The 12,580-nt window shown below is 37.5% G+C and overlaps 1 protein-coding gene across 1 annotated transcript in view; it reads right to left on the bottom strand.

Annotated features, from left to right (window-relative positions):
• The window catches only part of pigg (phosphatidylinositol glycan anchor biosynthesis class G (EMM blood group)), a 144,511-nt gene that overhangs the window by 112,411 nt on the left and 19,520 nt on the right, over positions 1 to 12,580 (bottom strand). Inside the window, exons 3-4 of the mRNA XM_084133084.1 lie at positions 10,812 to 11,021; positions 8,990 to 9,178 (exon numbers count right to left, since the gene is read on the bottom strand). Of these exons, the coding sequence (XP_083989210.1) occupies positions 8,990 to 9,178; positions 10,812 to 11,021 (399 nt within the window). The remainder of the gene's footprint in view (positions 1 to 8,989; positions 9,179 to 10,811; positions 11,022 to 12,580) is intronic.

Here is a 12,580-nt window from a genome sequence, read left to right as displayed (position 1 = left end):
TAAAAGTCTTTCTGGCTCCAAAACTTTGAACGGCAGTGTATAGTAGTTTTACAAGAAACCTTGAAATTAAAAACATATTTAATCTGTGAATGCTGGCATCAGTTTAAATTAAAAGTTAAACTGAAATTATTTATTTCCTACCATGTCCTTCTAAAGCCATAAACATTTATTGTTTTGTAATACAAAAAGATACATTTGTGAAGAACTGCACAAACTCTCAATTCAATTTTAATGAATGGATTCGAAGGCAAAATGACAATAAAGAGCCATGAAAGCATCACAAAATGTGACTTTATTCTAAATTCATACGATAGTTCTGTGTGAGTGACAGACCGAAATAAATCGCTGGGCATCTTGACATCCGCTTCGGTTCACAAGTTGATAAGTGGAACAGAAATAGGTATAATCATTTATGAACCTCACAAGCTTCAAGCCATATTCATTGTACAGTAATTGCAGGAAAGGTAGTTTGGGCCAGCATTACTGAGACTCTGCAGGCCTGAAACACATAAACTGTGAAAATTAGTGGAGCTTTTTATTTCAAATTAGCTTTACCTATTAGTGGAGGATCTGAAGGCTGCACTAATGCTGACGGGCCATTTTCCCATGATCCTTTGCCACTCTTAAACAATGATGACAGTAAGGCAGCAGTATAGCGCTGATACAGTGAGCAGAAACTGTGTTTGCATGTACCAGATGCGTTTTATACACTAAAATCTAGAGCTGCACGATTCTGGATAAACTGAAAATCACATTTTTTTTGTGTGTGTTTAAAACCGAGATCATGATTCTCACACGAATCCGGAGAGACATCTAAACAAAATTACATGTGATTTACTAAAGGTTCTGACACATTGATAATTGCTGCGGTCTATTTAAAAAGATTTGATTACTTTGAATTAAAAATATATATATATATATCTAAATGAATGATTCAATGGCTCACTCATAAAGACTTCACTTGTTTCATTACCAGATGAATCAGTGTTTTTAAACAAATCTCTCGAGTGAATGATTCAATGACTCACTTATAAAGACTTTGCTATATTATTGCTGGATGAATCAGTGTTTTTAAACAAATCTCTTGAGTGAATGTTACAATGACTCACTTATAAAGACTTTGCTATATTATTGCTGGATGAATCAGTGTTTTTAAACAAATCTCTTGAATGAATGATTCAATGGCTCACTCATAAAGACTTCACTTGTTTCATTACCAGATGAATCAGTGTTTTTAAACAAATCTCTTGAATGAATTATTCAATGACTCACTCATAAAGACTTTGCTATATTATTGCTGGATGAATCAGTGTTTTTAAACAAATCTCTCGAGTGAATGATTCAATGACTCACTCATAAAGACTTTGCTATATTATTGCTGGATGAATCAGTGTTTTTAAACAAATCTCTCGAGTGAATGATTCAATGACTCACTCATAAAGACTTTGCTATATTATTGCTGGATGAATCAGTGTTTTTAAACAAATCTCTCGAGTGAATGATTCAATGACTCACTTATAAAGACTTTGCTATATTATTGCTGGATGAATCAGTGTTTTTAAACAAATCTCTCGAGTGAATGATTCAATGACTCACTTATAAAGACTTTGCTATATTATTGCTGGATGAATCAGTGTTTTTAAACAAATCTCTTGAATGAATGATTCAATGACTCACTCATAAAGACTTTGCTATATTATTGCTGGATGAATCAGTGTTTTTAAACAAATCTCTTGAGTGAATGTTACAATGACTCACTCATAAAGACTTCACTTGTTTCATTACCAGATGAATCAGTGTTTTTAAACAAATCTCTCGAGTGAATGATTCAATGACTCACTTATAAAGACTTTGCTATATTATTGCTGGATGAATCAGTGTTTTTAAACAAATCTCTTGAATGAATGATTCAATGACTCACTCATAAAGACTTCACTTGTTTCATTACCAGATGAATCAGTGTTTTTAAACAAATCTCTTGAATGAATGATTCAATGATTCAATGAATATTTAACGGTCACTTGTTGTCTCTTGATTTTGTCAAAGGTTTAATAGACACGAGTGAATCGTCGTCATTTAGCAAGGGTGTTTGAATCGAGATCTTGATCTCTGAACGATTAATCGTGTCGAGGCCACTGCTCCTGACGGCCTGTTCCTCTGCTTCTACATGGATGAAAAATGAGCAGAAAACATGCTGGTTAAAGAAGAGCAGAGGAGAAGAATGACCCGCTGATCTCAGGGGACGAGGACCTGCACAATGTGTTTCACAGGTAATGAGAGCGAAGGCAAGACAGAAAGAGAGGAATGAGTAAAAGAACACAATGTGTGTCAGCAGGGTCCAAAATGAACAGACAATGAAAAAAGACATGAACGTGTGAGTTATGGATGTGATTCAGACTTATGAATCCATCACTGAACAAGTGAGTCTTGTGCACAACCAGAAATGAAGCCAGAACTGTTTTGTGTAAAGGTCAGTGTTATTATCATGAACTAAAACTTTTAAAAACATTTCTGTTAATTGAAATAAAGCTGAAATTAAATAAAATATTTAATATTATTTGAAAAAAAAAAACTTAAAGTAAACGAAATGATAAATGTTAGCCTGGCACCTTATTTAAAGTTGAAGCATTTCAATTATTAACTGGAAATAAAAAAACAAAAAAACTAAAACTGAAATAAAAATGAAAATAAATTAAACCTAAATATATTTTTTTTAACTAAATTAACAAAATGACAAAAGCACATAACAAAGCCACTAAAATTATGATTAACATGAAAACTAAAAATGTAAAAAATAAAAGCTAATTTAACATTAATAAAACTAATATAAAATCAGGGCTCAAAAAACAGTATCATTACTAACCATAAAGATCATAAAATATTATTATTAATAATATTATTAAAGGGCTAATAGTACGATTTTTTAAGAAGACCCGTAGTTCAGATTTGACTCTGCCAATATTTTCACTGGGTCCACCACATACACAAAAAAATATAAATAATAATAAAAATACAAAAAATATATATAATAATCTTTAATAAATCTACAATAATTACAGATAATAGGGTAACACTTTACAATAAGCTCCCATTAGTTAACATTAGTTAAACTAACAGTGAGCAATACATTTGTTAGTGCATTTATTACTCTTATCCCTATTATTATTTTAGCAACCAAATTATGTCCAAATTATGTTAAATGACTTCACCATGGTGAAAAATATTGAACAAGAAATGTTCCATACATCATAGAAGCCCAAATATGTAACTTTCCAAGGCATAAAAACATGATACCAAATTCATCTGTTCATTTCCTCTCGCTCTACCTAACTCTCTCCCCTGCGTTACATGCACACAATCCCACCCGGAGCTCGATTCACACAGATATCAGGGAGGAATAAATCTCCTATTCAACTAGGGTACAGAAACTCCGGTTTTAAGGCGAGAAACCCTGAGAGCAGGAAACTGTATTCCCAGACATCATTTCACGCTGTATTTGAGCTTCCAAGATCAGCAAGACAACATTATTCAAAGTCACCACTGAAAGTTTCCAACGAAACCTTGAAAATTTGCATGGCAGCCCAAAACGCCCAATTAAAGCCGTCCGTTGGGCGAGAGAAAGCAGGAATCGCAGTCAGAAACATGACAACTTCCACCATCCACAGGTGTAAAGCAACTCTCAGATCAATATGAGGACACCTAGATCAGAGAAATGGACACGACATAAAATCGATAACACTACACGAGTCTCTTCATATATTTTAATTGATTGTTTTTATTTTTAATTTCTTTTCCATTTATAAATTCCAGAAGGAAGGAAGGAAGGAAGGAAGGAAGGAAGGAAGGATGGATAAATGGATGGATGGATAAATGATGGATGGATGGATGGATGGATGGATAAATGGATGGATAAATGGATGGATGGATGGATAAATTATGTATGGATGGATGGATGGAAGGAAGGATGGATGGATACATGGATGGATAAATTATGGATGGATGGATGGATGGAAGGAAGGAAGGAAGGAAGGAAGGAAGGAAGGAAGGAAGGAAGGAAGGATGGATGGATAAATGGATGGATAAATGGATGGATAAATGGATGGATAAATGGATGGATAAATTATGAATGGATGGATGGATGGAAGGAAGGAAGGAAGGAAGGAAGGATGGATGGATGGATGGATAAATGGATGGATAAATGGATGGATAAATGGATGGATGGATGGATGGATGGATAAATGGATGGATGGATGGATGGATGGATGGATGGATGGATAAATGGATGGATGGATAAATGATGTATGGATGGATGGATGGAAGGAAGGATGGATGGATGGATGGATAAATGGATGGATGGATGTATGGGTGGATGGATGGATGGATGGATGGATGGATGGATGGATAAATGGATGGATAAATGGATGGAAAAATGGATGGATGGATAAATGGATGGATAAATGGATGGATAAATGGATGGATAAATGGATGGATGGATGGATGGATGGATGGATGGATGGATAAATGGATGGATGGATGGATGGATGGATGGATAAATGATGGATGGATGGATAAATGATGGATGGATGGATGGATGATGGATGGATAAATGGATGGATGGATAAATGATGTATGGATGGATGGATGGATGGATGGATGGATGGATGGATAAATGGATGGATGGATAAATGATGTATGGATGGATGGATGGATGGATGGATAAATGGATGGATGGATAAATGATGTATGGATGGATGGATGGAAGGAAGGAAGGATGGATGGATGGATGGATAAATGGATGGATGGATGTATGGGTGGATGGATGGATGGATGGATGGATGGATAAATGGATGGATAAATGGATGGAAAAATGGATGGATGGATGGATAAATGGATGGATAAATGGATGGATAAATGGATGGATGGATGGATGGATGGATAGATGGATGGATGGATGGATGGATGGATAAATGATGGATGGATGGATAAATGATGGATGGATGGATGGATGATGGATGGATAAATGGATGGATGGATAAATGATGTATGGATGGATGGATGGAAGGAAGGAAGGATGGATGGATGGATGGATAAATGGATGGATGGATGGATGGATGGATGGATAAATGGATGGATGGATGTATGGGTGGATGGATGGATGGATGGATGGATGGATGGATGGATGGATGGATGGATGGATGGATAAATGGATGGATGGATGGATGGATGGATGGATGGATGGATGGATGGATAAATGGATGGATGGATGTATGGGTGGATGGAATAATAATAAAATATGACAAGAACTCAGAGTTATCAAATCAGTTTATATTTCACTGGTTTTGTCCATTTTATTATTGTCCATAATATTATACTATGATATAATATATTTATATAATACTATAATATTAATATTATGTCCATTACCAGACCATTACTGAATTATGCTGAATATATGTTAAATGTAACTACACAATTAGATAATACCAGTTTAGCTCAACCAATGACCAAGCAATGCTTCAGTTTGTTCAGTCTGTGTGTAAAAAGAAAAAACACTTCAGCAAAACATGATCAGCTCAAAGTGTCGGAATAATATTTGCTCCCAAATTTTTGTACATTTTACTGGTAGTCACTGTATGAAGAATTTTTGGGTATAATATGTCACAGTTTGCTTTATTTTGCTCTCCTCACTTTCATAAATGAACTATAGTGGAAAAAAATATCTAAAATTATATCTGCTGTCTAAATAATTTTTGGTTTGACTGTACTTATTACTCCCTATAAATGCTCTTTTTTTGTTCTCATAGTACATTGAGCTCTTTCATCCCGATAGATCGAGGTAAATGTGATTTTTCCTGAAAGTCGTTCTTGCAGTGGATGTTACTGACGCACCGTTTTATCATGTTCTAAAATTCATTGTTACTTAAGGCAGCGCTCTGCATAACCTGTATGAGATCTGTGTGATGATTAATGAGCGCTGGATGTGTTCCTCTGGTCCTGTAGGGAGTTAAACTCTCTCGCCTGCAGAGGGAACAGATTTCACATGCAGATATTATAACGGGCAGCAGGGCTAAAGTAGGACGCAGCTGGTTATACAGATGTCACCAATCTAGAGGCGCATTTAGGCCTCGTGACGGAATAAAGATGAGTGCATCTTCATCTGTCTTCAGTGTGTAATGTTGCTGTTTGATCATGATAAAGCTCTGCAAAGTCCCACAGTTCTTCTCTATATCAGTGTCAGTGTTTCTGAACTCCTGAAACGCCTCCATTGTAGTCTTGAGTTTCTTCCGGGAACGAACACGTCACAATATTCCTCATTATAATAATTCATGCGCAGAATAAAGGGGCGGGGCCTGGTTGAGTTAGTTAGTAGTGTGTTAAACTGGCGGTTATGGGAAGGGGTGGGACATTTCCCAAACACACTCGAAGCGCTCGACCAATCACAACACACTGATCCAGCCGACCAATCAGAGCACAGTGTGCTTTTCAGAAGGAGGGGCTTCATAGAGACAGGAAGTAAACAGAGCGTTACTGACAGACTGGGAAGAGAGGAGCTGCAACAATGGAGAATATGAGGAGAATAATCAACATTCAAGCAGGAAAACCTGTTCTAGTAGAGCCAAAGTGAAACTTTAAAGTGAAACGTAATTCTGTAAATCAGCCAGGGCGAATCTCACACAGATAAATGTGCATAATTACACAATTACGCAATTACCCAGAGCAGAGTCGCTGACGTGAACTACAGGTTACATTCACCGTCGACACAATGATGTTTTAGGCCTGAGTATTGAACGTTTATGACTGGAAATGAGAGTGACTGATGTGTCTGGAAAGTTTTTAAGTTCTCATATGAGAGTTTCCATGGCAACTATGAGATCTATAATGTGAACGCAACACTGTTTGTCCTATTTATACAGTAAAATCCAGCGTGAAACATCACTGAGATTCACATCATCTGCCAAAAAAACAACTAACCAAACTTTTTAGCTTAAAAAAAATATAAACAAGCACAGATAGACGGAGAGATTTCTGTGGAGGTTTGCTAGTGTTGAAACCAGTGTTATTTTAATATTATTGTAAATATTAAAGGGGTGGTGTAATGCCCCTTTTCACAAGATGAGTGTGTGTGTGTGAAGTTTTAGCTCAAAATACCCCACAGATATTTTTAAATAGCATGTTAAAGGTCCCGTTCTTCGTGATCCCATGTTTCAAACTTGAGTTAGTGTGTAATGTTGCTGTTAGAGTATAAATAATATCTGTAAAATTATAAAGCTCAAAGTTCAATGCCAAGCGAGATATTTTATTTAACAGAAGTCGCCTACATCGAACGGCTCGTTTGGACTACATCCCTCTACTTCCTTCTTTAATGACGTCACTAGAACCGTTTTTTGACTAAGCTCCGCCCACAGGAATGCTCCCTCAACTCTACCGAAATACGTTTATGTACTTGCGCACTTCTTATAACTTACTGTGTTTACTCAGCTCTTACGGTGATTTTCTGAAGTAAAACTGACGCTTCATCTTTTGTGTGATGTACAATAAACTTTATTAAACTCATCAGTATATGTTTGATCATCATTCAGACAGCAGACTTGTAGGCTATTAATAAATAATGGATACATACAAGCAGATGACAAATACGTTATAATAACCGTAATTAAACTACTAAACTATACCTGTTCCATCTCTATACAGCACTCTGACTCTGTAGGCATTATTGTCCGACTCGAAATGAACACCGTTACTGAGAGTTTCTGATATTATCATCATTCCGTGAGATGAAATTGTCCTGAGAGACTGAGCGCGAGCTCGTGAGGCTCCGCCCCCTGGGTCGTCCACAGCAGCTTATTTGCATTTAAAGGGCACACACTAAAACAGCGCGTTTTTCTGAGCCCCAAAAAATGACAATTTAAACATGCTGTAAAAAATGATCTGTTGGGTATTTTGAGCTGAAACTTCACATACACACTCTGGGGACATCAGAGACTTATTTTACATCTTGTGAAAAGGGGCATAATACGGGACCTTTAAAACAGTCACTTTTTGAGGGTGAGCAAAAACGCACTGTTTTGTGTGTGTCCCTTTAAATGCAAATGAGCTGCTGCTCCCGGCACAGGGGGCGGAGCTTCAAGAGCTTGTGTCCTTTTACCTCACACACACATGCACTGAACATTTCAAACACTTTTTGCCTTTTATATTCAAATCGGAGTCAGACAATGATGGAGAGACTCAAGAAGAAGTGACAACATGTAGAAGCAACAGGACATTTCTGAATGGTTAGTTGATGAATTTATGTATCTTATGTGTAGTTATCTTCTAGTCACTGATTAGCATATTCTGTCATGATAACGTTCCCGGGGGCGGGGTTTATGTAAATTCTAGGGTTGGTGATGTCACTAACCCGAGAGGAATGTGGTGTAGTCTCTACCAGCCGTTTGTTGTAGTCCTTAAAAAGCGATTTCTTTAAAAGCAAATATCTCCCTTTGCTTTGAACTTTGAGCGTCGTAACTTTGCAGATGTTGTTTATGATCAAACAGCAACATTACACACTAACTAAAGTTAGAAAAGTGAAATCATAATCAACCACCCATTTAATATTTTGAATTGGCTTTTATTTTCATGCTGACTTTTGGCCGTATGCCGGAAGCTAGTTACTTTAGTCGATAAAGTTTCAAATATGAATATTTTTCTTACACAAACGCATTGCTTCACTTCAGAAGGCCTTTATTAACCCCCGCAGAGCCGTGTCGAGCACTTTAATCATGAATAGATGCACTTTGATGGACTTCCAAAAACAAAAACCCATTCACTGCCATTATAAAGCTTGGAAGAGCCAGGATGTTTTTTTTATATAACTCTGATTGTATTCGTCTGAAAGAATGATGTCATATACACCTAGGATGAGTTCAGGGTGAGTAAATCATGGACTAATTTTAATTTTTGGGTGAACTATCCCTTTAAGAAAAGGAGGTTTAGAGAAGCTGAAACTCACCTTTGATATGAGCGAGGAGTGAATCTTCTTGATGATGTCATCCATCTCCATGAGTTTGGGTCCTATCAGGGAGCTGTGGGGTCCGCTGATGTGCCCGATGTGATCCAGACCCAGGTAATGTAGGATCAGAATATCCCAGTCGTCCCGATTCAGCGTGCCGTCCAGGTGACGGGTCACGTTATTGTCCACCTGAGGGAACGAGACCGAGAGGTTAAAATCTGAGAGAGGGTGAGAAGAAATAAGACTTTAAAGCCCTCTTCGGACGGGATTAACTTTACAAGGGTTGATGGAGTAATGTAATTTTACCACAGGACGTCTGTAATATTAATGGCCAATTCGCACAGGATAAGAGATCTCAGTAAACTAGCAGAAGTGGGAGAGTAACTCGATTTGCGATGTGTGTGTTACGCTGCTTCCTGATATCACGTGCACAAACACACATAACCTATATTTATATATATAAAACAGATCTGTCCGGTCGAACGATGTATTAATGAACTTCAGATTGGATTGTGTTGGTAATAGACACTTATCTAACGCTAAAAGATGTTTCGTGCCTCTAACAAGTGCTGTCGATCTTCTCTCTGATCTGATGGTGTGTGTGAAACACTTGAGTTTTGCCACAGACTCGTTCCAGCGTCTAGAACACAACTGATGCTTTTTCAAGCGTCTCCATACTTGAAAAACCGCGGAAAACTACTTTTAAACAGGAAATGACGGAATATTCATGTACATATTTACAGCGGGTCTATTCGCACGGGATTAGTATCACCTGAAGTGATTTTTTCAGACCTTTTTACTGAAGGTAAAAGTCGCTGTAATCTTTACTGACATTGTCCGTCATGATCACTGAGATGCACATTCGGACGGGACTAAAATCACTGAGAAGCTCTGGTACCCCATCTCTACATGTTAAACTAGTCCCGTCCGAATAGAGCTTAAGACTCGGTCAAAAACAAACATAAGCTTGAGGAATCATGACCCCTTGAAAAAATGTTATTGTGAAATTGCCTATACTGAAACAATTCTATTTGCCAGCAAAAATTTGTTAACCATCTGGTGCTCTTCGCGTGTCTGTCAAAAATGACCAAAACTTATTTTTTTATTTCAATTAAATTTATGTACTATATTTTAGTTTGATAATGTTTTTTATTTAATTTTTTTTATTTCGTATTTTTAAGGTATTTTATGGTACTAAATTATATTTACGCTGTACTTATAATCCATTTATTTACTTTTTGAGCATAGACCTGAAAATTAAATCTCCAACTTAAACTGTCGTAAATCTTGAATGCATTAGAGCGACAGATTTAAGTTTGATTTATTTTCAAAGACGACACTTGGCAGATTATTGCTGAAGTGAAAAAAGTTTAAAAAAGTGAAAATGAATGTACTGAATTTACATTTATTGTTATGAAAAATGTGCAAAAATACTATTTAAATTTGTTATATGAAATATAAAATATTGTGTTCAAAATTTGAGCTTAATATCTCAGTAAATGAGCTTTCAGTGAGTGTGTGTTCGGCTGCAGTACCAAACGCTTCCACTAGAGGAACTTCGCCTCATCATTTCTAATGCGCTCATTTCTGACCGCGAGGAGCTCAAGTGTGACTATTTTTTATCAGAACCATTTAACCTGTTCAAATCATGTTCATGAATTTTGGTGTGTTCACACAGTAAGTGCCAAACCCTTTACCAAGTTTCGTACCATTCCGATGAAGTAAAAAAACAAAAATAAAAACAAATGTACAATTTTTCGGTCACAAATGACAGAAGAGCACCACAACGTTAAACGTGACTCTATATCAGCTCCTCTCTCACCTCGGTGTAGTCGGACACGAAAAACGAGGTGGTGCCGTCGTGCTCCATGAAGTGTTTGGGAAAGAGCCGAACCCACGTGTCGTCGCCGTAGAAGATGATGCGTTTGCCAGCGCTCTTGGCCTGCCAGATGAGGTTATCCTCCAGCAGAGCTGGAGAGTTCAGGTTCATCACCACGTCTATGAAGCCCGGGATGCTGCCGGTGGTCAGAGCCTGATGAGAGAACACAAACATCCCTGTTTAAAGAGGAGCTTTCCTACTTTCTTCACATCTTCATCTGTCTTCAGTGTGTAATGTTGCTGTTTGATCATGATAAAGCTCTGCAAAGTCTGATTCTCTATATCAGTGTCAGTGTTTCTGAACTCCTGAAACGCCTCCATTGTAGTCTTGAGTTTCTTCCGGGAACGAACACATCACAATATTCCTCATTATAATAATTCATACGCAGAATAAAGGGGCGGGGCCTGGTTGAGTTAGTTAGTAGTGTGTTAAACTGGCGGTTATGGGAAGGGGCGGGACATTTCCCAAACACACTCGAAGCGCTCGACCAATCACAACACACTGATCCAGCCGACCAATCAGAGCACAGTGTGCTTTTCAGAAGGAGGGGCTTCATAGAGACAGGAAGTAAACAGAGTGTTACTGACAGACTGGGAAGAGAGGAGCCGCAACAATGGAGAATATGAGGAAAATAATCAAATAATCAACATTCAAGCAGGAAAACCTGTTCTAGTAGAGCCTGAAACAACATCAAGACTTTGTGAAAGGGCCTCTTTAAGAAAACAAAACACAGCTTTACTGTCCAAACAGGCCTTAAAGAAGGGCCCTAAATGATTTTAGAGTACTATGAAAAAAAAAAAAAAAAAGAGTCAAAACTTATGACATCACACTCATGAGCTCATTACTCCATCTTTATGCTATTTTAAAGGCTCCTAATGTTATTTTAGAGTCTCCTACAACAGGTTTACACGCATCTAAGGTCAAAATCACTTTAATGTCCTCATAATCTCCAGTGCAGCGTCAGCTCTTTTCTCTCAGTGTCTGAAACGCTTCAGTCTCTCTAAGCCCCGCCTCTCTGAGAGCTGCTCTGCTCTGATTGGTCAGAAAGCAAACGCTCATTATCATATCTGAATCTCAGCTCTTGATCTCAGTGATACGAACAGTCACGATGGCGTGGGTTTTACCGTATCAATCTCAGAAAACAGCGTCTTCTCCACATGAACAACACGAACCAAACTCTTCCAGTCTCAGACACACTACAGTGTTTGAGGGCGGAGCTAAGAGACGCTGCTCAGCCAATCAAGACCACAGGCTGGCATTATGCAAATTAGTTACAAACCTACATAGGAAGTGAGACTGAATTACTGACGACTCGCTTCAGTTCAGAATCACTTCTTTCTTTTGGGACACAATAACCTTGCAGACCTTGTACATCCACAAACATCTCTATCACACACTGCATGAAAGGAAATATTGAAATATTGTTACCCAGATAGCAACAAAAGACATTAATATGTGCAACACGACAAAACATTTGCAATGCATTTAGAGTATATGTGTATGCATTTATGCGCTCACGTAAGGCATTAGAAATAAAAAAGATCTATGTAGAAATAGCCTCTATAAAAAGTTTGACTGCTCCGTTTATGTCTTGAAAACAATACATACTAAAGTTTTCACAGCGGATATCAAAAAGGAGGCAGAGCACACAAGATATACAGCTTTATGTGTGTGAAAAATGATTTTGGACAAGAAAAGCCTGTCATTTTTTA

The sequence above is a fragment of the Abramis brama genome (assembly GCF_963993115.1).
Source record: "Abramis brama genome assembly, chromosome: 13".
NCBI classification, from domain to species: domain Eukaryota; kingdom Metazoa; phylum Chordata; class Actinopteri; order Cypriniformes; family Leuciscidae; genus Abramis; species Abramis brama.
Note: the sequence above shows the minus strand (reverse complement) of the source record. Positions and strands in the feature narration are given on the sequence as shown.